This window comes from Chelonia mydas, chromosome 2 (genome assembly GCF_015237465.2).
Source record: "Chelonia mydas isolate rCheMyd1 chromosome 2, rCheMyd1.pri.v2, whole genome shotgun sequence".
Classification (NCBI taxonomy): domain Eukaryota; kingdom Metazoa; phylum Chordata; order Testudines; family Cheloniidae; genus Chelonia; species Chelonia mydas.
Genome location: NC_057850.1, coordinates 223,237,900 through 223,265,384, shown reverse-complemented (window position 1 = coordinate 223,265,384; position 27,485 = coordinate 223,237,900). Strand labels below are relative to the sequence as shown.

The window sequence follows — 27,485 nt, the reverse complement described above, 5'->3', positions numbered from 1 at the left end:
GGCTTGGAATGACTTTAAATCAAAATTGCAGAAATTATCTGAAGCCTGCATCCCAAGCAAAAGAGGGAAAAAAGTCATAGGGGAAGGGTTGCAGATGGAACTGGATGAACAAGCATCTCAAATAGGTTACTGAAAGAAAGCAGAAGCCTACAAGGCTCAGCAAGAAAAGCTACCTCTTGGAGGTCAGAAAGTGTATGGGAAAAGTGTGAACCACCAAAATCCAAACAGAGTTGGACTTTGCAAAAGAAATTAAAACCAATAGTAAACTGTACTTTAGTCATATAAATGAAAGGAAAACAAGGAAAGAAGTGGGACCACTAAATGCTGAGGATAGGGTGGAGATTAAAGATAATCTAGGCATGGCCCAACACCTAACGAATAAGTTGCCTTAGTTTTTAATATTGGTAGTGAGGAGCTTATGGGTAGTGGCAGGGTAGCTAATGGAAATGAGGATATGAAAGTAGAAATTACCACATGTGAGATGGAAGTTGAACTCAAGCATCTTAATGGGATCAAATTGGGGAGGGGAATGGATAATCTCCATCCAAGACTATTAAAGGAACTGGCATATGAAATAGCAAGCCCAATAGCAAGGGCTTTTAATGAATGCATAATCTTGGGGGTCATACTCTATGACTGGAGGACTGCTAACTAGTCCCTATTTTTTTTAAAGTATGTGTGGGGTGGGGGGGAGTGATCTAGGAGACTACAAGGCTGTTAGTTTGACCTCAGTTGTATGCAAGTTCTTGGAACAAATTTTGAAAGAGAAAGAATATAGAATAAGAATATAGTAGTAATTGGAATTGAATACAACATGGCTTTACAAAAGGTGATAGTGCCAACCAATCTGATCTCTTTCTTTGAGAAGGTAACTGATTTTCTAGACAAAGGAAATGCAGTACATCTAATCTACTTGAATTTCAGTAAGGCCCTTGATATAGTTCCACATAGGAAATTAGTTAAATTGGAGAAGATGGGGATTAATACGATAATTGAAAGGTGGGTAAGGAGCTGGTTAAAGGGGAGACTACAACGGGTCATACTGAAAGGTGAATTGTCAGGGTGGAGGGAGGTTAGTAGTGGAGTTCCTCAGGAATCGGTCTTGGGACTAACCTTATTTAACATTTTTATTAATGATCTTGGCACAAAAAGAGGGATTGTGCTAATAAATCTGTGGATGACACAAAGTTGGGAGGTATTGCCAATATGGAGGAGGACTGGAATATTACACAAGATGATCTGGAAGACCTTGAAAACTGGAGTAATAGAAGTGGGAAGAAATGTAATGGTGCAAAGTGCAAGGTCATGCACTTAGGGACTAACAAGGAGTCATTTTTCTGCAGGGATGCAAATAAATCTGCAAACAACAAGAATTCTGTGCCTGCACAGTGGCACAGAATGCCCCCAGGAGTAAATATTTCTCTCTCTCTCACACACACACACTTTGTGAGACAAACTGACCCCTCTCCCTCACCCCATACACAGTGATTTCAGTTGTAACAGTCCATCCTTTTCCCACCCCTCCACCAGCAAAAAAAAGTAACTAACTACCTACACACACTTAACTTTGGAAAAGAGACCATCCCTTCTCAAACATTTGGGAAGTGACCAGCACATTGTGGGAGCTATTAAAAAGTAACTGTGCCATTTTTATTTCATTCTCTAGGTATCTCAGGAATTACTATGCCATAAATTTGACAAAAGGTGACATTTTAATCGTGAACACTGTACTAGCTACTGATTCAGGGCCCTAATTTTGTGACAGACAGACAGACAGGTAGACACACACAATCTTTGTGCCTATATTGATCAGTTTGCTAAACCTTTTGAAAGTCTTGCCTAAATCCAATGAAATACATAAACCTTCCACTTCAAGAAAACATTCAACAATGGAAGGTCTGTCTGCCACAGAATTCAAGTATTCTTAATCAAGAAGTAGCAATCACTGAATACATACTTTACAACGATATTGAGGAGAATATGGTTCTTAAGTCTGCCCTACTATGAGCCACAGCGAAACAGCTCTTGCATAAATGGAAACCCTTTATTATTGTTGTCACAGAACTCAGTGCATCATCAAGTCAAGCAAAACTAGATCAGTTCCCTCTTAGAGGCAAAAGACCAAAAAAAAAAAAAAAAAAGCACTCAAACAAATGGACCAAACCCAGAAGGAAAAAAATCTAGAGAGTAAGCAAAGTCTTGCCTTCCACCAAAGATGTTTGCTGGCTAATTTAGTCCATCTTTCTTTTGCAATGCAGTGCTTTCCCTTCATTCATTCAAATGCATTGGTTTCTTGTCTGTATATGACAATTGAAACACAGTCCACTCAATGTGTAATTTTAAAAAATGTATTATTTATATTAAATCTTTCTCAATGCATATGTTCACATTTCATTTTTATGTTGATAATAGAAAAATGAAAACTTCTATCATCCATCTAATGCTTAGGTGATCATAAATGCCCATCTCTTTGAAACACGTATCATAAACTGAGTCTAAACATGATTAGAGTAGTAAAGGAACACACTGTAGACAAACACCATCTTGCACTTAGATGAATGGCATAGTAAACAAAGACAAATAGAACAGGTAAATGATGCAAAAGTGCAAAGAGGAAAAAAAGATTGAAAAGAAAAATGAAGAACACGAAGTAAAATGTGAGGAACTGAACAGGACTTTAAATTGTATAAATGTAGAATTATGACAATTGCACATTTAATGCCATCCCACAATCTCCTTGCCAAAAGGGAAGTTCATCATTTTTCACCATTGTCCAAAGGGGAAGTTCCTTCTCAATTTCAACTCTGCCCCCACTCAACAGGGGGTTAAAACTTAAAATGTGAATTTTCCCCCAAATGTAATAACTTGGCAGAAGAACTGAATAAGGCCAGAGTTAAGCAGGAACCCACTGATTGGACTGCAGTGAAACAAGGATAAATGGAGTAGAGGATGACTTTAGAAGTGTTCAGTCTTCACAACTAGCTTTGGGACTTGAGGGGCAGAATCTCTTCCATAGCTTAGAAGCAGCTACGCATTTGTAGTGCTGGCATCCCTGCTACTCAAGGCCTTTCTGCAAAGCCCCCCCACCCCTCTCTGAGCACAAGAACAGGGACAACTCTTGGGTCTTGCACAGACTAGGTCCTCTCCCTGCAAAGCCTGCTGTATGTTCTCTATACTTGGCAGACTCACTGTACGGCAGCTCCCCCACCTCTCTCTGCACTACTGCCTGTCTGTTACCATAGAGACAGACTGCAGTGCTAGAAGCTGAGCTCATGAGCCTGGACAAGGGAATAACGGAGCAGGCTTGCACTGAGATTAGAGGGTTCAGTTTATCTAAATTGAAGAATTTGTGAGCCAAAAAAAGGATAGGTGGAGGGAAGAAGAAATGAAAGAGGAAAAAACATAATAGGGTAATACTTAAAATGTGAATCCACCCAAAATATATAACGTTGACTGCTTGCAAGAGTATTTTGGAGAAAACCTGAAGAGTTGCAGTCAGCCCATAAACATTGCTGTAATCTCATCGTGGCCCTTACTTTTTCTGTAGTGAAATCAAGATAATTTCCTGTGATGGGGTGTATAAGCCACACTCTGGGGAACCAAGGGTTAATGAGCCGCTCTGGGCCCAGAAGGCTCCACCTAGCCACACCTACTGGGCATGCTCACAATGGAAGCGGAGTTCAAAAGGGAGCGGCCCTGCTCAGACAGAGCAAGGGAGTAGTCCTGTGTGGGTAGTTCCTGCAGAGAGACTGCAGGAACTCCACACCTAGTGTTGCCAACTTTCCAATTTCTCAAAACTGGACACTACGGCAGAAGCACCGAAACCTCCCCCGCCCCTGTTCCGCCTCTTCCCTGCAAGGCTCCACCCCTGCTTACTCATTTTCTTCCTCCTCCTCTCGCTCACGGCTTTTCCCTCTCCCTGTCGCCAGGACTGGGAGCTGCAGCCTGACATAGAGCCTGCTCTCTGCCTGCCCACAAGATGCAGGTAGGAGGCAGCCTTGGCTGAGCTGGGGCTGGCGCGGGTTGATGACATGGTGCCTCCCACTCTCTCCCCACCTGCTCTCCTTTAAGGCAGGTAAAAAGTGTTGGCCCCCGCCCCGTTCTGGTGCTCCTGCACTACAGCTATGGTCAAAATAGCTTGGGCTGCTCAGCTCCTCCCAGGGATCCTCCCCTGCTCAGCAACTGGCAAGGGGCCAGGCCCCACTCTTTTATTTGGTGAAGGCTACTCTGGGCCCATGGCAGAAGCTGAGCCAGGGGTCAGGGCAAGCGGAACTAAACACCTCTGGCTGGGGGTGGGCTGGCTCCTCCCTGCACTCCCTGCTCCTACCTGTCAGGTTTTGCTCTGCCCTGGGTGCCAGCTGACATCGGTAGGCCCGATTCTGTGCCACCCATTTTTGCACCCTCCCACCAGTTCTGCACCTGCGGCAGCTGCCCCTCTCACTCTGCCCTAGTTATGGTCCTGAAAAATGGCAGTAATCGGACTTTTGGTGTCTGGTCAATACTTCTGACCAGAGACTGCACAAGTCCCCTTAAAACCAGACTTCCCAGTTGAAAACCGGACACCTGGCAACCCTATCCACACCATCTGGACCAGACACAATTGCAGAGCTGCCAAAGGCACCTGTGAAGAAACGGGGCCTTTGGCAGGAACAGGGGGCTGTGAGTAATGAAGAGCCTCCAGACAGCTGTCAATGAGAGCCCCCTGCCATAAGGTCATACACCAATCCTTGTGACTTTGTAATGGGCTGAACAAGGTAGGAAGTGACCCAGGGAGCCAGCTTGGGGGCAGCTACTCCATACTACCGCATATCCACCCAGCCAGTCACAGAGCCCTCACTGGAACCCAGTGGAGCTGTGAGGGCCCAGGTTCCCCTTCTGCTGGCCACATACTCTCGCTGCTGGGCGACACAGCCAGGCTCGGACACCCCCTCTCCCTGATGGTTCCTTATATTTTGGAAAATTGGACCTGGTGGTTTCTATATCAGTTATGTAATACAAGTTGGATTTTGACCCTCAGTGAGAATGTGGGACCAGAATATGTGGTTAAGTGGCATCTGGATCAGCATCTGAACTTTGTGCAAATGAAGTGGAACCCTTTTCAGAAGTTTAGCAATCACAACTAGGTTATTTTGGAATGAAGTGAAAATAATGTCACTTTAAAAGCATCTATCACCCCATAGCATACTGTTTTAATCTGAAATTAGTAATGCCATCTAACATTCATAAACTATAATGTCCTTCAAAATGACAGGAGAATGTTAATAAGTGGTAGCTAATTATGAATAATATTTAGCTCTTTAAAACTATTTTTGAAATTAAAATGATATATTTTGTATTTTTGACTTTTCCAGTATTTTCCTTCCATGCCTCCTTTGAAGTTTCCCTTCTGATTTGCATCGCTCTGTATATCAAATATTTTATAACAATTACATTTTATTTTATTGGAACTCCTTGGAGAAACTAAATTCTGATTTACAGAAAGTAGAATGAATTTCATTAGTCAAATAATATGATAATCTGCTCCAGGGATTAAGAAATAAACATTCTATTTTTCACATTAGACTCTTTGTTAATTAAACTAACCATCATCAGAATATCTGAAGTGATGCCAAATTTTATTTTTTTGATCTTGATTCTTTAAAACCTCATTTACTCTTCCTTATCTAATACATAAGGAATATCGAATAATTTTAAAAGTTGCTTTGATTAACAGTGCCATTTATTTTGAATTGTTTAACAAAGACATTAGCAGCAGTAACAGATGCCAGTATTTAAAATTGTGTATATTTGCCCAGCTTCCACTTTAAACAACACTAAACAATAACTAAAACCAGGGTTACATGAAAGAATTCATGCTACAATTTAAATGTGCACCTTCTTGTGATTAAAAAAACCTCTTAATATACTTACAGCAGCACATTTAAGCTATTTATTTGCTGCTAACTGGAATGGGGAGTGGTTAATTTTCTGGGGTCTTCAACAAATTAGGGTCCTTAGGTGAAGAACACTAAAAATAACAAACGTTGTATACAATAACAACCACCAAAGCTATTGGGAACACTAGATTTATGTAAAAGGCAAGATAATGACAAACTCCTATTGTGAAAAATTTTAAACCTTTTTATCCAAGAAAAATCTACATCATCAGTATAACCTACAATATATGCTGTTAAATTTCAAGATTTCTGCAATATGACAAAAAACTCTAATAAAAACACTTTCTATTCTGGATTGCAAAAACATTTTGTATTTTTCCTTTTTGGCATTGACCTCAGCATTGTAAGATGTGTCAAAATCAAATTAATGCAAGATTTGCTGTAAAAGGAATGCTGTTAGCCTATTTAGGTCCCTACATTTACGTCTTACACAGCATCACTGGATGATGCTATTGAGATATAATTATAAAATCTTACCAAAACAAAGTTTCGGGGCCTATTTTCCAGGCTTATGTCGTCCCTGAAAAATTGCTTGCTTGCCAAAAGCCTGCATTTGTGCACTCAAAACAAGTAACTGTCCACAGAAAGTACACACCTCTGCACAACCTGCAATCTAGGAGGCCATATTTAAAATTATTTTTTTGTTTAAACCAAACTGAGTATTCAACAACTGATGCATGAGGTTTGTACTCCTTAAATTAAGGTAAACTTGTGCTTATGTAACCTTTCATTTATTACTTCAGGCTCAGTAACAATGTATTTTTCATCATCATTTTGTCCCTCTTAAATGATAACATTATAAAAGATAATAAAACAAAACAAACAGACTTCCACACAAAAAAAAGTTAACACATCTCAGTTACTTAGTAGGACCGATACCACTGATTGTGTGCATTTTATTTTTTCCTCTAATACACGACTCAATAAAGCAATGCTCTGTTGAACACTGGGATACACATCGCAGTGATACGTGACACTATTACCACCAGATAGCTGTGGGGTTACATGTTTCTTTTCATACACCTTTTCTCTGGCACCAACTTCAGGGCTTTAAATTTGATGGTCTCTCTCAGTGATTCTCAACCAGGAATACACATACCCCTGAGGGTACCCAGAGTTCTTACAGTACATCAGCTCAACTAGGTATTTGCTTAGTTTCACAAGAAACTACATAAAAAGCACTAGCGAAGTCAGTACAAACTAAAATTTCATACAATGACTTGTTTATACTGCTCTATAAACTATACACTAAAATGTAAGTAACAATATTTATATTCCAATTGATATATTTTATAATTCTATGGTAAAAATGAGAAAGTATGCAATTTCTCAGTAATAGTGTGCTGCGTCACTTCTGTATTTTTATATCTGATTTTGTAAGCAAGTAGTTTTTAAGTGAGATGAAACTTAGGGGTACACAAGACAAACCAGACAGAGGTACAGTAATGTGCTCAACAAATACTGATCAGTTCATCTGCTCCATTCTGTTTTTTCCTTCAGTAGCTCCTAACTCTGGTAGGAAAAAACAAAAACACAAAATGAAGACAAGTAAACACACTAGAAATTGTGTGATTAAGCAAACAAGACATAGCATGTAAGTATCTATCTATCACATTGGGTATGCTGAAATTTAAGCATGTATATAAAGAAAGCTGGACATTTATTTTACTTGTTGCACAGATTAGTTAAAGAGGCACAATGATGTTGAAATCCTTTGAACCTCTCTCTCTCAACCCCCCCTGTCAAGATAGTTCATTATTCAAACTAATTGAACTAAGGAAGAATGATCTTGTATGGTTAAGGCACTTTACAGGGTCTCTGGACAACTAGTTTCAATTCCCAGCTCTGCCAGTTTTTCTTTGCAATGTTGAGCAAAGCACTTAGGAGTTTAAGGTTCTAGTCCGGAAAAGTTCAGAAAGCAGCTAAAAAACAAGAGATTTAGGAGATCTGGATTTGGATACTATGGCAATGGGTACATGTAAGTTTGTAGGACACAGAAATCTAACTATATCTTTTTAACACAGTACTGTATCTGAGCTTTTAAGCACTATCCATTGCAAAAACAGGGCACTGTTTTCTATAATATCTCAATATAAATTCAAAGAAATTATGATTAAGGATTTTTTAAAAAAATGTTTATTTTATTGTGAATACACACGTGAAGGAAACATATTAAGCATTCCATTTAATGAAGCAGTCAACTTTTTCATACTTCTAATTAAGGTTTGTACAATGCTTTGAAGATATAAAGGGTTATATTTATGCTAAATATCATTAATAAGCAGTATCAAATTCTAATGTCATTCACAGATTTGAGAATAAGGTGCAACAGTAGGTTTATGCACTAGGCTTACATCTCTGCAATTCTGGATTCACCTACATGGGTTAGCCCTAAAGGAAATAACATCTCCCCAACATGAGCTCTCCCCAATGATATAGTACATTTGGTATGATTTTCTGAAAAAGACTTAGTCATATTAGAACAACAGTTTTAGATTAGGATTAAGATACACAGGGAAGGCTTGCACAAGATCACATTTACCATGCCTAGTGTTACTTAATCATCATGTATCAGAGAACCCATGTATTCATTAAATATAAAAATATATTAGACGATCTCCTTGTGAAGGACATGGAAGATACCTGTAATATTGTATGAATATTACATGTTCCATCTGTTTGTGTTGGATGCTGTATGACTAAAAAGGGGTTGCTAGGAACAGGAGCAGACAGCATAAAAGCACCAAAAGGAGACAATAAGCTTCCAATTTTAAACTAAACTAAAGAGACAATGCATGTGTCAATTCCTTTGAAGTTTACCTCTGACCATGCGGAGTTTGTCTATTGTTACCAGGGAAAGGTCCCAAGTTGTAACTTCAAGGAGCCTTCTAGTGGGAAAACTGGAACAAAGACCTTTGGAATAAATAAAAACCTCAGCCCCTGAACTTGGGGATAAAGAAAGGAGCTGAGGCTGAAGGGGTGCAGTGTCAGAACTGCTGAGCAACAATAGCTGTTATACAGGGGGTGTGCAACCAGGGACATAATCTAAAGAGTGGGAGAATTAGGGGAATCCATCCCAGAGGGGAGAGAGGCTCAGGGCCTGTCACTGGGAATGGGGGTTGAAGGCATTTTCCAGTCAGAAATTCAGAGGGATCAAAAGTGCGGAGTATCACAGTTCAGGGCTAAAGCATATCAAAACAGAATTAAAGCTCCCAAACTTGGAATATGATCTAGAACCTGCAAAGTTCAAACACAAAAAAAATCTCCAAGCAAAGCACTGAATAAAACTGTCTGAACCAACTCAAATTTAGTCCGTTTTATTTAAAAAAAAAAAAACTCATTATATTTGCCCTGCTCCCCAGTCTTCGCTTCGTCTGCATGGAATACCCATCTGACCTACTCCTCAGTCATGGACTTTCAGGAGTTTCTGCTAGTTTGGCCTGAAAGCTTCATCCAACTCTAGGCTTAATGTCAGTCTATGAAAGTTGCAGATTAAAAAGGTAAGAAGATGCAAAATTTCAGATTTAATTTTGAATTATTGGCAGTGTAAAAATCTAAAGAAAGTAAGCCTCAGACTCCTACATACAATACTACATGTCCACAGTGTGAAGTGGCTCTGTATGGTGTCTGAGCTGGAATAAACGTATAAGAAACCTCGGGGGAGGGCACCCACAATAGTGTATGCTCGTGGGACTCCGTGCAAAAAATGAGGGGAGGAAATCTAAATAATGAAATAATTGGAATTAATTTCATATATGTTTCTTTATAACAACTCTTCAAGTAGTAATACTTTCAGTTCAAATTTGACTTCATAACTACAACACTATAATTTATGTCTTCCAGAATACTGTCTCTTATTAGTGTACTTGCATTTCCCAAGAGCAACATGTGCGGTTGATTCTTAGAATGGCACACTTGTAAATGCTTCTTTTCATTTTTAGTTTAATTGGAAAATCTAAGTGAAAACCCTCATGGGCAAGCCAGAGGCAAACTAGAAGAAGCTAGATTTGAGGCTCAGGTGCTTTGCATTAGTAAATGTTATCTGAAGCTCGATGTTAAAATCTAATAAGGTTTTTTAAAAGTCCATTTTCATATATGTCAGTTTATAGTACATTGATGGAACCAGAAAGCAGCCTGGGAACCTTATCTTCCACTTGAGCACTCTGACCCCTCCAGTCAGAATAATCAAAGCAGCTAAGGTGAGATTCGTAGCCCTGCTTTTCAAGACATTTTCCCCCTTTGTTTTTGTTACAGTGGTTGAAAATAGAGGACTGTTTGACATCTCTCACGCCTTTTTAAGCGACATCCGGAGGAGTCCCTGGATGTTTGGGTACTGCAAAATTTTACATAACAAAAAGTTGCCATTTCTATCCTATTACTACTTTACATCTTCAAAGGTCTGCACAAATTAATTAATCTTTATCACAGCATTACGTAAGTGTATTATTTAGCATTCAGTGCTAAAGGCAAAATGTTTATATTAAAAATCCAAACTACATGAAACCTACCTGCTTTCTGGTGTCTTTACAAACACACGTCAGCCCAGATTCTCCAAAAAATAAAGTGTAACACTTCAAGTAAATGAGTCAGTTTATGGTATAGTGTTGCAATCATGCAATCATCAATTCACATATCAAGAAGCCATACAGGTGGGCTCCTACTCCGTTGAGTCTTCCCACCTCAAAGGAATAGCTGTGACTGGAGCCCTACACTCCCATTAACAGAGGCCATGAAGGTGGCTCCTAATCCCCAGACCTCAGATGCAGCAAAAGTTAGAAAACTCGTCACTATGATTTTTGTTAAAGTCTAGTTTCATGATGGATCTGATTAAACTTATTGATTTTGTATGAGATTAGCATGATTCAGTAAACAAAAGTGAATTTGGTGGACCCAAAATTGTATGAACAGAATCAACTGGTATGGTTCACTTCAGCAAAACTCATGCAGGTGACAAAAAGGCCTATGTTCATCTTTACAGAGGAGAAAGCAATCTCCTTTATCTCTTGCATTCTGTTACAGCCCACTGTGTGGATTTCAGTTCAGATCTGTTAGACTGCATTTACCTTGAAAACTTTACCTTGGGGTACACATCATAAGTATAAAATAGTTGGCTTGTGCATCTGTCATTCTGTATCACACACAATATTTTTGGCTGGTTTTAAACAAAGTGCACAAGTTACATTATTGAACGAACATGTCAAGCCACGAGTGGAGGTAAAGCTTGAGGAACAGATCCTGATGTTGAATACTTTTCTCAAATACAGGTGAAAGTCAGCTGAAATTAATATTCTGGTTTTTGCTCTATCAGTGGTTCCCAACCAGAGGTACATGTACCCCTGGGGGGACGAAGAGGTCTTCCAGGGGTACATCAACTCATCTAGATATTTGCCTAGTGCTACCACAGACTACATAAAAAGCACTAGCGAAGTCAGTACAAACTAAAATTTCGTACTGACAATGACTTGTTTACACTGCTCTATATACACTATCCACGGAAATGTAAGTAGAATAGTTATATTCCAATTGATTTATTTTATAACTGTATGGTAAAAATGAGGAAGTACCTTCCTTTTCAGTAATAGTGTGCTGTGACACTTTTGTATTTTTATGTCCGATTTTATAAGCAAGTAGTTTTTAAGTGAGGTGAAACTTGGGGGTATGCAAGACAAATCAGACTCCTGAAAGGGTACAGTAGTCTGGAAAGGTTGAGAGCTACTGCTCTATACCACTTTTACCCAGAGTATAGAATGCAAGTGTGGCAGAAGAGCCAACATCAGCAGAACTCTTTAGACGACTCTTTGAATCTTCAGATATTTTGAAAGATTTATACCCATTCCCTATATAATGGAGGGCACAAGTCACAGCTCAGTTAAAGCTGAGTTTTGCACTTGAAACAGGGATTTTACCTCTTTTGTCGGAGGGACCCAGTACATCCTCTCCAGCATACCACACATACTTGGGCACAAAATGAATTTTCTAAGAATATACATGTAAATCTATTAGTTTATGAATTAATATTAAAAGGACACATTTATAAATTAGTCCTTGATGTCAGTCCAGTTTTGGCCTGAACCTTTTTAATGGGACAACACACTCTTCAAACTTTGCATATAGTTAAAACTCGCTGAAATCTTGTGTATAGGCTAAATGGGAAGAAATGAGGCTGTAATCATATTAATAACTAAAGCTTGGTCAAAACAGCATTTTTGAAAATAGATTTTCATGAAAAATTCTTTTCCCCACAAAGTTTTGCTCTTTTCCTGATGAAACTAAAAACAAAAACAACAGGTTTTTTGATTTGTTGTTTCCCCCCTTTCCAGACCTCCACTTTTTTTTCCAGGGGCAAAATGGAGAAGGTAAAAAAGGAGATGAAAAGGAAGAAATACCCAAAACTCAAACATTTTTCTAAATTTATATAAGTTTCTTTTAAAAATTTTCAGCAATTTTTTAAACAAGCAAATATTTGTTCAAAAAACAATTAGATAAATTGATGGAGGTCCATCAATGGCTATTAGACAGGATGGGTGGGCAACGTTGGAGTGCGTATCCTCTGTTTGCCAGAAGCTGGGAATGGGCGACAGGGGATGGATCACTTGATGATTACCTGCTCTGTTCATTCCCTCTGGCGCACCTGGCATTGGCCACTGTTGGAAGACAGGATACTGGGCTAAATGGACCTTTGGTCTGACCCAGTATGGCCGTTCTTATGTTTATTTCTTTTTGAGACCAGATTTTTTTTTTTAAAAATTCACAAATTTTGACTATGTTTTGAGAAGCTCTATTATTAATGACAGTTACAGTTACTGATTATGGACAGAGTCTCGTCAACAGCTCATGTCACTGTGAAGTTGGGCCAATGTGACATCAGAGATGACTCAGCTAATCATCCCTCCTCCTCTGCAGTTAATTGGTATGCTGCAATTCTGTTGCTCCAAAAAGAGTCAGTGGCCTGAGAGGGACTTTGCCATGTGTTCTCATAGGTAGATGACTTAGCCCAACTGATTACTGCTCTTAAAGACTCCATGGTCACATGCTACCAGCTCCACTTGTCGGGCAACATCTCCCTCTAACAAAAACTTCTGTGCTTTCTCAGAAGGTAGTTCTACACTGATGCATACACTTAAATGAAGTAGTACTCCCTGCTGCATAAAGGTGAATGGCTTGCTCTAAGCATAGATATTATCAATGGGGGAAATGGATGCCCCCCCTCTAAGCACTTCACATCCCCAATTATCTTCCCCTCTCCACATCCTCAGTGAGCCTTCTGTACCTTCTTACATTCTAACCTCTCTTTCTCAAAATGCCTTCCATTTTCACCTTCCCCATTTGTCTGGCTCTCAATCCCACCAGTGGTACTTGTTATATATTTGTACAAACACATAAAGAGATAGTTCTTGCAATGAAGGCTACAATCCAAGGTAAATATGAAATTTATAATAAAAACTATCCAAGGAAATTCCCAGAAATTCCCAGACAAAACTACATTAAATTGGAATTAAGATGGAAAATACATATAAGTAATTTAGGGTAAAAATATTACAAGATTGTTGTAATTATCACACAAATATTATATACTCAGAAAATTCAGAGTTAAGGTTAAATTTAAAAGAAATACAAACATGTTAAGGCATCCAAACAACCGTTAACTGTGGTCTGTAGTGATTAATTACATTAAACTGGTTTTTAGGAACAGATTAGATTTTTTTCATAATTTTTTCCCTCTAGGGCAGAGTTAAGATTGTGTGGGTGCCATACCTGTTCATTCCCACACTTTTAAACATGTTTGTATTTCTTAAGTTGAATTTTAACTCCAATTTTTATTTTTGGGATAATTGCAACATTCCTCTAATTTTTTTTACACCCCTAAATTATGAATGTTTGTTCAACCATAACTAGAACCCTTATTTTAACATATAAGTCCTAAATAAAGGCAAAGGACAAGCTTTACTGTTTTATTTTTATAATCTGTTAAAGTACAGTGTCTTTAGGACAGCAGGGCCAACTGCTGAAAGCAGTGAGACAAGTTCTGGGTTTCAGTACACCCTTGCAGAGATTAACTAAAGTAAATAACTCAGGGCCAGGTATAAATCTCATTTAAGTCAAGAGGCTTGGAACAGATCAAAAGTGCTTAAATATTACGGTGCTTTACTCTTAGAAAACCTGATAGATGACACACACATACATGGAGAAGTCTGGAACTAAACTCATCTGTAATACCCATGTATATCTGCTGAAATTCACACAGACTTTAAAAAAGTTGGATGTGCATATCCTCACATTTTAAACGGCTATGGGGGTGCGCTAACACAATGAACTTTATGATCATACAAAGAGTGGATGTGTTATGTCCAGTTTTGCATACACTGACATTCCACTTCCCCAACCCCTACCCCACAGAAATGCCAAGTCTGTCATAATGACTATGCATCACATAAAAAAAACGTATTCCATCAGAAAGCTGTTGAAAGACAACACATAGCATGTGACTGGTTGCCTTATTCTCAAAACCTGTCAGTACAGATAAACATCTCCAGCAAGGCGAGGCAGAGAAACAGATAGTGAGAGGAGGAAGGAAGGAGGAGGAAGAACAAGACATCCTACTCTGTAGAGTTTGTATGAGAGGATTGAGAGGCTTTGTTGTACTATTAAGTCCTATTATCTCTTAAGATGCTGTATCCCTCAGAAATAGGTAAAGGTACATCTTGATTATCGGCTAAAATACAGATGCATTGTTGGGGAAGGTTTCATTTTATTTCACTTACAGAACCTTTTGGCACATTTAAGTAAGAATTTGTCCTAATATATCAAATGCTTCCTGTAACTCCTGTTATACAATCATTACAGGATATTTTTTGTTAAGTTACTGCTTTTTCTCCATGTCTTCAAAGGCAGGCACATATTTCTACAATAGGCTATGTACAGTCAGAGCTATAAATCATTTTTCTTAGCACTGTATGTGATATTTTCACATAATTCACCCAGAAGCAACACATTTCAAAGCCTTACTTGCGTTAATACATTTTGGTATTTAAATTGTATACAAGCCTCTAAACTTTTCATACATACACATTAAATTAGGTTCTCCTGTGCAATCTCATACAGAGCAATGTTAAAAATAGAGGTCACAGTGCAAAAATCTTATTTAGACTGTCCGTCCTTTGAGAAAGGGACAATTTCTTCTTATGTTTGTTTAGTGCCTAGCACAATGGGGTCATGATCCTTGACCAGGACATCTAGGTACTACTCTATTACAAATAATTAATATTAATCATTTCAACTGAGGTAGTGCTGAAGGTATGCTAGGAACTATAAAAACATTTGAAAGGAATAGTCCATGCCCCATAGAATTTATAATCTTAAAAACATCACCACCATCACAGAAAAAAATTGATCTACTTATTGAAGACAAATAAGACGAAAGGTAGTAGTTGTATGGACCGGTTCAGGAAGTGCATTATTCCAAGGGCTTCATGCAAAATATCAGAAACACTATGGGATAAATAGAAAAATGGAGCACTGGGGCTTACTTCACTGGCACTGGGAAAAGACAAAGAGCTACATGATAAATGTTTCTTCTTCCTAAATATACCCTAGTCCATATATGACACTAAAGTTAGGGGGACTTCTCCCATTTTCACCTGAGTTTTCCATCTCATCACACTTGCTTTCTGTATACATAATAATTCATCTTGTATTTGCAAGAGCCTGGACAAAAATGGCCCGTCATTTGCAATGTTTTGTTTCTCTCAGTACTGTCAACCCCAAGCCTTCAAAAATAATGATTAACTCCATAAAAATCATGAGATTAAAAAAATTATATTGTTTGGGTTTTTAAAATTTACGTTCTGACTTTGGAGTCTTTTGGGTTCATATTTTCCAATCAACAACAATGAAAAGAATAAGGTAACAAAGTTCAGCACAAACTTTCTGCTCAGACTCAGCGACTACTAGGGTTCTTCCTTCAGGATTGCTCAGCCCACACCCTAGATTATCTCTCACCTAAATAGCTACTCTCACCTTCCTTATGTCAAAATTAGGTAACAAACCACCTGCCACAGTGATCCACTTAACAAATATTGATCCTGCTAAGAAAAGGTTAACAGAGTGTTTAGGGCAAAGCCTGCTGGCCTGTCAAACTTTCACCTTAGACATTGTTTCAGGCTGCAATCAGTACTACAATCAGATCTTTACATACTTGCTTCATATTAACTGGGCACACAGTTCTATGTTACTCAAAGTCCAAAGCTACTACCCAGTTGTCCTCATATGCCTCATTGGTACAACTTTTTCTACAATATTAAGACGTTTCTCCTCTCAACTGTAAGGAAGAAACATGGATGTTCATTAAACTGTTTTCCTAAGGTGCATGAAACACTTTGACAGTTTTATATCTACTCTTAATTCTCCGTCATTTTCCCTTCAGCCTCTGCATTATTCATAATGACAGGTTTCAGAGTAGCAGCCGTGTTAGTCTGTATCCGCAAAAAGAAAAGGGAGTACTTGTGGCACCTATGAGACTATCAAATTTATTTGAGCATAAGCTTTCATGAGCTACAGCTCACTTCATCGGATGCCTGCAGTGGAAAATACAGTGGGGAGATTTTATATACACAGAGAACATGAAACAATGCGTGTTACCATACACACTGTAACGAGTGTGATCAGGTAAGGTGAGCTATTACCAGCAGGAGAGAAAAAAAAACCTTTTGTAGTGATAATCAGAACCTGCACATCTACCAATGTGATATATGCCATCATGTGCCAGAAATGCCCCTCTGCCATGTACATTGGCCAAACCGGACTGTCTCTACGTAAAAGAATAAATGGACACAAATCAGAGGTCAAGAATTATAACATTCAAAAACCAGTCGGAGAACACTTCAATCTCTCTGGTCACCCAGTTACAGACCTAAAAGTTGCAATTCTTCAACAAAAAAACTTCGAAAAAACCAGACTCCAATGAGAGACTGCTGAATTGGAATTAATTTGCAAACTGGACACCATTACATTAGGCTTGAATAAAGACTGGGAGTGGATGTGTCATTACACAAAGTAAAACTATTTCCCCATGTTTATTCCCAACCCCCCCAACTGTTCCTCACACGTTCTTGTCAACTGCTAGACATGGCCTACCTTGATTATCACTACAAAAGGTTTTTTTTTCTCTCCTGCTGGTAATAGCTCACCTTACCTGATCACTCTCTTGTTACAGTGTGTATGGTAACACCCATTGTTTCATGTTCTCTGTGTATATAAAATCTCCCCACTGTATTTTCCACTGCATGCATCCGATGAAGTGAGCTGTAGCTCATGAAAGCTTATGCTCAAATAAATTTGTTAGTCTCTAAGGTGCCACAAGTACTCCTTTTCTTTTTGCATTATTCATGTATGTCATCCATTTCTAATTCCTATGACAAATAAAGTAATTAGAATTCTATTTAGGATCAACATTTCCACTCACAATCTGAAAGAGAAAAAAGTTAAAAGCAGCTGCGTCACTTGCTCCTGACTGATAGCAAATAAAGACAAAGAAAAGACAGGCACACTTGGAAATCAGGAATCTATACCCAGTGTTTGCAGCCTGGTTCAGTGAACAGTGAAATAATGTGAACCTAACTTACTGTTTCATTAATTTCATTATTCATCAAGGAGGTGAACAACTCATCCATAGATGGAAGTAGCAAAATATTTCCTGTAATATTTCAGAGATATGCAACTAGATTTAAGCTATTCTGGTATTTGTTTTTAGAAATAGTTTTTTAAATGAATGTGATGAACATCATAAAATGTAGATTACTTTAAATATTAGCCAACATGTGTATACAACAATTTATATCCTACAACCACATAGCCATTACAAACTGTTCCTCCAGTGTATGCTTTAATCCCTTTTAATGCACAGATGATTTAAAACATCAGTTTGTGTGTGTTTTACGTATTACTGAAACACCTTTGTTATAACAGCTTGATTGTAGCAATGCCCTCACATTTCAACTGTTTACAAGCTGTCTCACAGCCAGAGACAGAGTCAGACCTGGTGACTATTCCTCCGCCAACTGAAGTGAGAATATTGTTTTGATGTACGGAAATACAGTTTTTAAAAGTGAAGGTCTGCTGGCAGTTTCTCTGTAAACTACTATGGCAGCTGTGCTAGAGATCATGAATATTTCATAAGGGCTGTCCATGCAGTCAAGCCAGCATTGCTAAGCCAAATTCCCATAGCAACATTCACATAGATTTACTCATCGCTAAAAGATGCATCAGTTTAGGAATAAGTGCTCTAATGCCACTCATTATTCTAGAAGATGTTATTACTTGAACTCTTCTTTTAAAGCTAAATTGTTTTACTAATAATCCTGATTTTTTTTTTTTTTTTACTTTTTCTAGCAATAGTTGCTTTGCAGATCCTAAAACAAAACAATCAAACTAGAGCAACCCTGACATACTATTCTGTGGTTAACCAGAACTCCTGTTATCCAAAGATCAGCTAGCATCTTTTAAGGGGTGGGTAAGAGAAGGAGGCGGAAACTAGACTTACTGTTTCTGTTATGGAAATGAAACTGCACTTGCATAGCATAGAAGTGCAGCTGGAGTGGGGCTGCAGAGAGCTATCCAGGAATCCCGAAGACCAGCAGTCTCCAGCACCTCTTGAAAAAGGCGGTTTGGGAATTCTTATCAGATATCTTATAAAATTATAATTCTCAAAAAAGACTTGGGTAATCCCCTCCTTCCCTCTTTGTCTGAGCCTTCTGGCCTTCAGAAAGCTGTCACTCTATGCACCCTGGTGACTGTCTGAACTGACCAGTTCTCTCTAATCAAGTGTATCTCAATAATCTGAATTCCTGCTTTCGTGAAGGTTTAGGTGACCCCAAGAACTTTCTAAAACTGAGCTACCATAAATGAACAGAGGTGATGGTGAATATATAAGGAAACTGATAAAGTGGGAGAGGAAAGAGTGGGAACAGAAAGATCACAGGAAAGAAGGAACAGAGAAATGGAGGAGAGAAGTAAATGGAAAAAGGACACGAGAGAGGGAACAGAGAGAAAGTAGGTGAGAAAGAATGAAAAGACTAGATTCCAGTAAACTTCTTAAAACCACATATGAATAAGAGAGACAAAAATTAAACTCAGGAAAAAGAGACCTTGAAAGAAAAATACATTGGAAATGACGCACCAAGATTTGAGACACAGCAAAAAGGAAAGGAAAAAAAGATAAAAGAATGAGGAAAAACAAACAAGGACGTATATATATATATTTGTTTTTTAATCATAAGTACAACTGATGCAAAAAATTAAAATGCATAGCAGAGAGAAACATACACATACTTTTGTAGTATTGTGACTAGAAAACTTTGCTTTTCAATATGCATCTAATGGAAAATACATACGCATGTTGGTGAGATCTATGCCTCATTTAGTGTTTATTAATTTGCCACTAGCTGCCAGGAGCATGGCAGTACAGTAGAATTTCTGTAAGGGCCTCAAACTTCTTACAAGGTGTTCTGAAATCCTGATTGCCCCTACTTTAGTAGGTAAGTAAAATTGTTTTCTTGTTAAGGAAACCAATAAAATCCTCTTAAACAAAATGGGCCAGTGTAACTGCCTGTCTTTACTTATACATGCCATGTAGGAAACAATCCTGTACCTGACGGATAAAAAAACTGGACTTCCAATGCTGAACTTCTATGATTGAACGATAAACATGATCTGTGGGGCCAAATCATGCTCCGGCAAGACCCACATTGATTATAAAAAGGGACTTCATGACTTGTCCCTGGGTACTAGGAATTGATAGGTTATATAGCAAAATACAAAAGTTAGTTCAGTTCTTTAAGTAACTAAACTCTTTTTTAAGCAAACTGAGTCTCCTAATACAGACAGGGCAATCAAGAATGGCAGTTTCTGTCTTTAATCAGTTTGTTTGATAAGTGCAATTTCCAAAAACTTATGTAATTTCCTTAACAAGAGATCTTTGGAGGTATTTTTTAAAAAAATATTTAGAAAAACATTTCTACTGGTAAGCAAATGAGACAACAAGCTCTTAGAAAAAGAACAGGTTCATGAACCTGTGATGTGAAGAAGTGCCTTACCTTCGCTTTTTCCAGCTGTGCCTGGGCCTGCCGCTCTGCCTCTCTCCGCACTGCCTCTCTGTCTTCCTCCAGTGATACATCTGAATCGGATGGACGGCTAGTGTAGGAGTCCGCCGAACCCTGCACAGGAAAAGGAGACATAATGTTACAAATAGATGCAGCATTTGCAATAAAAGGGTGAAGTGTTCCCGTACCATTTCTCTCATTGTACGTTTGTAGAAATACCTTGAAAAGAAAAAAGAAAAATACAGCAGCAGAGACAATCAGTTAGAAAAATTATTAAGTAAGGGTTTCAAATTTGGAGACCATCCAAAAGTCAGGTCTCTCACCAGGGGTTTATTTCCCGCCCTATCCCCACATTCTAATTAGTCTGCTTTTTGGTAAGCAGAGCTGGTTTCTGTGTAGAGCAATGGCAGTGGTGCAGTGCAGGGCTGAAGGACATACAACAGTTTCAAGGATAGCTCCATAAAAATAAGAACCATAAACAAGGACATTTTAATGCCAGTAAGGGAACAGATTCAATAAAAAAAATGCCAAGTCAGTATTTACAATTACTATTACACAAGATCACTGCAGAGAGCTTTAACCCATGCCTTCCATTTTAATTTTAGGGCACCTAACACTCTTCCCATCAGAAATGAACATGGCTCAGATCCACCTCAGCCTTTAGCAAAAACATGCAAATGACCACAAATCAAGTTCCAACTGATTAAATATGTCTCAACTCAACACCTGTGTGCAAGTATTGCTACAATGGAACTAGTCAGAATACCTGAATAGCTCCAGCTCTGATTTTTGTCTCATCTTACAATCACAAGAAGAGAATTCTGCTAATTCAATCAGAACGAAAGCAACTGTTTTCCCTTACTGTAGAATTAATAAATAAATATGCTAACAATGAAAACATAGGGCTTACACAGATATCAGAATTCTTCAGCCGTCCTCCTTTGGCTCTTTTCAGAAGCCTGATCCAGGTGGCCTTCATTAGCCAGACAGCTCAGTTATTGTCCGCAGCTGCAGCGCCCGGCACTGATTCTCACAAAACATGTGCACACCGAGCACCGCAGAATCACTGCTCCTTTCCTATCCATGCTCTGCTGCAAGCTCCTTCCTTCTCTTCCTTCTGCCCTTCAAGCTTTTAGACACCCTGTTCTTAAGTATTTAGTGCAAGTAAATACTTAAATTTTCCAGTGCCAGTAAAAAAGGCTTTAATAATGAAAAACAAAAAAAAAAAAAAACCCAGTATATTGGTTCAAGTATATTGTAAGAGATGTTTCAACTCAATGCAGGAAAAGATCTTTGTTGTTATTTTTTTTTTCCTGTTATAAATAGTACTTATAAGAGAACCTTTTAAAATCCGGTGCAAAATGTATTCAGTGATATTTACAAGTACAAAGTTCATTTCATCTCTTCAGAGATCAGATGGGGGTGGGGTAAGAGGCTTTTCACATCACTGGGCATGCTCCATATATACAGCCTTTTACGCAGATGCTCACATCACACTGTGTTGTTAGTCTATGTCAAATTGCCATTTTACATCTCAAGGGTAAACAGCTGGAAAATAGCAAGGTCCCTGCAAATCTGGAATAGCTGGTACAGTGTCTTATTTTTATCACATATCAAACTACATTTCTCTCTCAGAAAATCCAGTTCTGTCATACATGCTCCTCATTCTCAATTTAAAACACTAAGTCAGAATCTGATCTCAGTTACAACAATGTAAATCTAGAATAAAACCAATTTACTCTGTTTACTCTGATGTACAAGAAGAGTTTGACCTACTAATTGTGGCATTTTCCCACACTAGGAAACCAGTAGGTAAGAAAAGCAGTGAATAATTGCAATACACACATACCCTCACAAATATTGGATGCTAAAGGTCAAAAATATATTTAAGACCCTGAACTTGTGCATTAGTTTTAATTTGGTTTAGTCAGTCATAACCTATAATAATTTCCCAAAATGATAAGTGATTGACATAGCTCTGTGTGATTAACTAGGACATTCATGACACAAATTCACAGGCAGCTATGCACAACCTAAGTGTAAAAGAAAATCTCAGTCTAGCTGACTTTGAAGTGTCTGCCTTTGATTTAAATTCAGTTACATGAAAAAGGCAGGATAATAGGAAATTCCAGCTGAGAACAGCAGTCACAAGAAATCTGGTATTGTAAGTCAGACCTTCTTAAAGAATTAGAGGCATATTGCTGGGAATGTCTAAGGACCAAATTCAGTTCTTATTTATGTCTGTGAAAAACAGTAACTCCCCTACAGCCATTGGAATACTCTGGATTTACACTACTGGTGTAACTGGTAACATACTTTGACCCTAAATTAGTAGTTTAAAAGAAAGGGAGAATTCTTAACTTTCAAAAACTTTTCTCTCAAATTTATAATAGTTACAATTTTGAATTCTGATGAAGCTGCCTTTGAACTGACATCCAGGAAACTACTCTTCAAGAAATGTTTTGCTTACCGCAAATGCAATACATATATTAGGCTAATTTTTCTAATTAACAATGGGGTGGGGGCAGGGGAGACTTCACAACCAAAGCACTTACTATGCTAAGGAAAGGCACAAAAAAAGCACCCACACAAGGAAATAAAAATAAAATAAAATACACATTTCTATCTTGAATATTTTAGATAGTCTTGTCTGTTAGGAGAAGTACCAGAGGTTCTATACATCTTAAAGTCCTTGTCTACATTAGTTTATTTTCTTAAAATTGCTCACCATTGCTACTACTGATACAGCTTCACTAGTGGCTACAATGGCAGAAGAGTAGTACAGCAAGCTATCAGTGGTTTTAACTGCATTGCTTGTATCTCCTCTGAATGGTGTTAGGTGACACTGTGCTTAATACAAAAACAACAAGGGGTCCGGCAGCACCTTAAAGACTAACAGATTTATTTGGGCATAAGCTTTCATGGGTGAAAAAACACTTCTTCAGATTCAACTTCTTTACCCACGAAAGCTAATGCCCAAATAAATCTGTTAGTCTTTAAGGTGTCACTGGACTCCTTGTTGTTTTTGTGGATACAGACTAACATGGCTACCCCCTGATATTTTTGCTTACTACACTATTTGTAGTGATCTAGCCACTCAATAACAGACTTAAAAGTGGCAGTTCTTCAACAAAAAAACTTCAAAAACAGACTTCAATGAGAAACTGCAGAACTGGCATTAATTTGCAAACTGGACACATTCAAATTAGGCCTTAATACACTAGTGGCCGGTATCAGTTCCCCCATCATTACCAGCAACAGTGCAGCTGCAACAGTTGGCAATGTTAAGAAGAATCCTCATCCAAATACAGCCTAAGGGTGGTGCAGTGGCTATGCCCTCCCTGTGCTCTCAGGAGTCCCAAGGGTATTATACCTGCTTCAGGAAGACTGTTTCCTACAGCTCCCATAGGTGCAACTCCACGCTGCCTCTAATTCAGGTCTATATCTAGCCACACAATCAGACCTTAAAAGGTATTTAAAAAATGAAAAGAAAAAAAAAGTTCTGTTACTATAGCATTAAGGTTGAAATTTTAAATCATAAGAGTCAATTCAAATTTATAATTTCCACAGCAATTCTAATGTGCCTCCTTTGTGAATACATAGTATTTTTCCATTCCAGAATGTGATATTACCTTTTTTTTAATTAGCCTTTCTTCTCCTTGGGCAACACTATAAAAAGGCAATATAAATGGTCTTTGATCCCCATGAAAAATCAGAGAGCTGGGAAATAGAATCCTCAGCCCCAACTAGTCAGGCTGTCTGCTCAACTGAGCTGGGTCTGCTAAAATTGTGCATAGAGAGCTAATTTCTCCTTTTGGGCCAGTGAGTTCGTGTAATGCGCTGGCTGTGTCCAAGGTTGGCCACAATCCCTCCACACTCCTAAAATGTTACAATTGATTCAGCTTAATTTTGTGCTGCATGTACAAATCATGCTGCTAAACAAGATTATTTTGCTAACTGCAAACACACAGAGATGTAGATTTGCTGTAAAAACGTGGAGAACAGTGTAGATATGTCTGTAGAAGATTATAATTTGGAGACACTCTCTCATAAGGGACACTATTATGAACATAGGAAAAGGCTGTGTGCAGCAGTTCACCAGAGATGCTCCCAGTTTGTTTTATTAAAAAGTTATAATACTTTCTCATTCACTGGTTTGTTATTTATTGAACCTCAAGGTTGCTACAGACAGGACTTTGGAACTCTGAACAGAAGAACTTCTGTGCCCCCAGCACAGGGGGACAGAGGTCCAAAGGGTGGGGGCAAGCCAGGAAAATGGTGGGCCTAAGGTCAATTGGATCTGTACCGATGCAGGCCAAGAGGCTATTCATCACAGCAGAGAGAAGTATACTGTCCTCTGGGGTTATTAAAGCTGGGAGCAGGCTGCAGCCTTACCCTAGCTCCTCTGGAGCCCAGCCATTCAGGTTTTGTCCTGGTTCAGGTGGTTTACATTCCATTCTCCTGGAATATAGAACAGCTCTAGTGCTAGATGTTACCATGGTCTCTTTGGTTGCTTGGATGTTATTAGCATCAGCATTTACAGGAATCCATCTGGTGCTGGGCAGATCTCAAGGTCAAATCCTCTGTTCTCCTCCCCCTCCCCCACATGACAGGTAAATCAGCCCTTCCCTTATTCATCATTACACTGACTCATGCTCCCTTTCTTAGATCTTCACTTAAACATTGTATCATTTATTATTTCAGATCTAAGGTATTATTTTGGAGTATGAACCCATGCATATCAAGAATTCGTAGTTCCAACATGGCCACATTGGAGTTGGTACTTCCCCCTCTGCCTGCAGGCCCCGGCTGTCTTATTAAATTCCTTCATGTTTGAAGTGTTTCATCATGTTGCTGAATTTCTATTTGCTTTACTTGCATGTAGATACTCCTTGATCAGATGATTTTTTGAGAGTCGGTCTTTTTCATTTTTCTTATGTCTTCTGATACCCCAGTACACCCTGGATATAGAGTAGCTAGGTGTCTGGTTTTCGATCGGTGTGTGTGTGTGTGTGTCTCTCTCTCTCTCTCTCAAATATATTGTGACATTCCCCTCTGGTGATCCGCTAGATCACTCCAATCCTTGACTCTGGGAGCCAGCCTTACCCTGCTTTGCTGTGAGAACCCCCATTCCTGGGCTGTTCATACACAGCCTCTGGCATGTAAGCTGCTTCTCGGACTGTGCAATTGAATGACACTAGACAATATCTCCGGTCCCAGCAATAACCCTAGGAACCTCCATCTTGCAGTGTCCAGTTATGCCCGCTGATCACTGAAAGCTTATATGAGTTCATCAATTTAATAAAGAAATTGATATGTACCAGGCTTGTTATCCCAATGGAGTCTCTGAAACACTTCAAACTAAATGCACTGCTTCAGGTAGAATAAACAAACAGATTTATTAACTATAAAGATAGATTTTAAGTGCTTATAAATTAAAGCATAACAAGTCGGATTTGGTCAAATGAATTAAAAGTAAAACGCATTCTAAGCTGATCTTAACATTTTCAGTGCCCTAACAAACTTAGATGTTTCTCATCACAAACTGGCTGGTTGTCCTTCAGCCAGGCTCTCCCCTTTCATCAGTGCTTCAGTCGCTTGCTGGTGGTGGTGTCTGTAGATGTAGGTGGTAGAGAGAGGAAGAGCATGGCAAACGCCTCTCCCTTTTATCATGTTCTTTATTCCCTCTTGGTTTTGCCCTCCCCCGCTTCAGAGTCAGGTGAGCATTACCTCATTGCAGTCCCAAACTGACCAAAGGAAGGGGGGTGACTCACTCGAGAGTCCAAGAGAACCTTTTGTTGCTGCCTAGGCCAGCATCCTTTGTTCCTGTGAGGCTGGGCTGGGTTTGTCCCATACGTGCCCTGATGAGGTGTGAACTGCCTCTTTGCTCTTGGAGAGTTTTTGCGTGGGCTTATTTTAAGTCATAGACACATTTTCAGCCTCATAACTATAACTATATAACTCAAATATATACATGAAATTATAACCTATAACATTACTATAACATTGCTGTAACAACAAATACTATAACATCACTATAACAACAATGCTCAGTGCATCATGAGCCTTCCGAATACACCCAACATGACAAACTTTGCATTGGATACCACACAATCAGGGTGTTTTCACGAGGTACAGAAAGTCACTATTTGAGAGAGAGAGAGACACACACACACAAGGTGGGTGAGGTAATATATTTTACTGGACCAACTTCTGTTGGTGAAAGAGAAACTTTGGAGGTCTGAGAAAGGTTTTAGATATTTTCTTCCCATCTTCCCTACTCAGATATAATACATTTGTCATTTAAACATATTTTATTCATCATAAAATAGCATGTTGTAGTATGTTTCCTTATGTCTTTATTCATTTAATGCTGAAAAACAATATTAAAACCAAAAGGATAAATTTATTCAAGTCCTCAGTTGCTGCAAAATGAAATGCCGTGTCTCAGCTAACTCCCCATAGATCAGCAATGACCAGAATATAATCCATAGAGTACTAAACATGGACCCTCAGTCATATTCATCTTTAACATAGATGTATGTCCCTTAGAGATTACATGTGCCAACATTCAATTCTAGCCGGTCAGATTAACTTGCAACATTGCAAGCTGAAATCTGTGGACCACAAAACTCCTTATTAAAGTTGATGGTAGCTGCAATTTGCTTCATTATATGGAAAATCAGGGGCAATGCTTGGAATTCTTAAGATAAGTTGTCAATCAGTCCCACTGTTGGGCAAAGAGGCCACAGGTGGTGAATGTGTGAACTGCAGATCTGTGATAAATTCTTCTAGAAATCTAGGAAATATAACTTCTTTGAATGACTATTTGAAGGAATGCCACATTAACATCTTCATTAATGTGATATTACTTTGAAATTATACATTCTACTTATATTAGAACTAAATAATCAGGGATCAATGTTTTTTGAAAAAATACCAAGTCGTTTATTTCAATCGTGCCATTTTAAATTTGTTAAGTAAACTAAACTGAAGTTAAAAAGAAAAGAGAGAGATCCTATATTAATTAAAGGGCTATTCTTCAAAAATTCTTGGCTCCTTTGGTACTGGCCATTAATGCTCCATAGCTTGGCAACCACAAAGTCTAGTCACATCGTCAGTCTTAGTTCCTTGGCACAGGCCTTGGGGAACTTGACGAAACACCCACTACACTCACATTTACACCTGAAGGCTCAAAATCATACTTTCCCACTATGACTACAGAAGGAATGTAATCAACTTCTCTGGAGGTCAACGGAGTCCTCTGTATGTTTACAGAACCGGAGGTCTCTTCAAACTAATTGTCCTCTACCTTCAGTGCTCCATCCACAAAGCACTTGTAAGTGATATACAGACTGAAACTAAAACAGTTGGGAAGTTTAGAGCAACCATGTGGTATAGAAATAAGATATTATGCAGGAAACTACTCTCCTTTTACTCTTAAAATGACTTT

The 27,485-nt window shown here is 38.6% G+C and overlaps 1 protein-coding gene across 11 annotated transcripts in view; it reads right to left on the bottom strand.

Annotated features, from left to right (window-relative positions):
• Positions 1-27,485, bottom strand: part of CACNB2 (calcium voltage-gated channel auxiliary subunit beta 2) — a 395,704-nt gene that overhangs the window by 116,205 nt on the left and 252,014 nt on the right. For 7 of the 11 annotated variants that reach the window (XM_043541295.1, XM_043541291.1, XM_037890800.2 and 4 more), the window contains one exon: positions 20,027-20,146. In XM_043541295.1, the coding sequence (XP_043397230.1) occupies positions 20,027-20,146 (120 nt within the window). Of the gene's footprint in view, positions 1-20,026; positions 20,147-20,251; positions 20,471-20,942; positions 21,463-27,485 lie in introns of those variants that run through there. The other 4 variants (XM_043541292.1, XM_007058461.4, XM_037890801.2 and 1 more) reach the window with 3 other exon arrangements.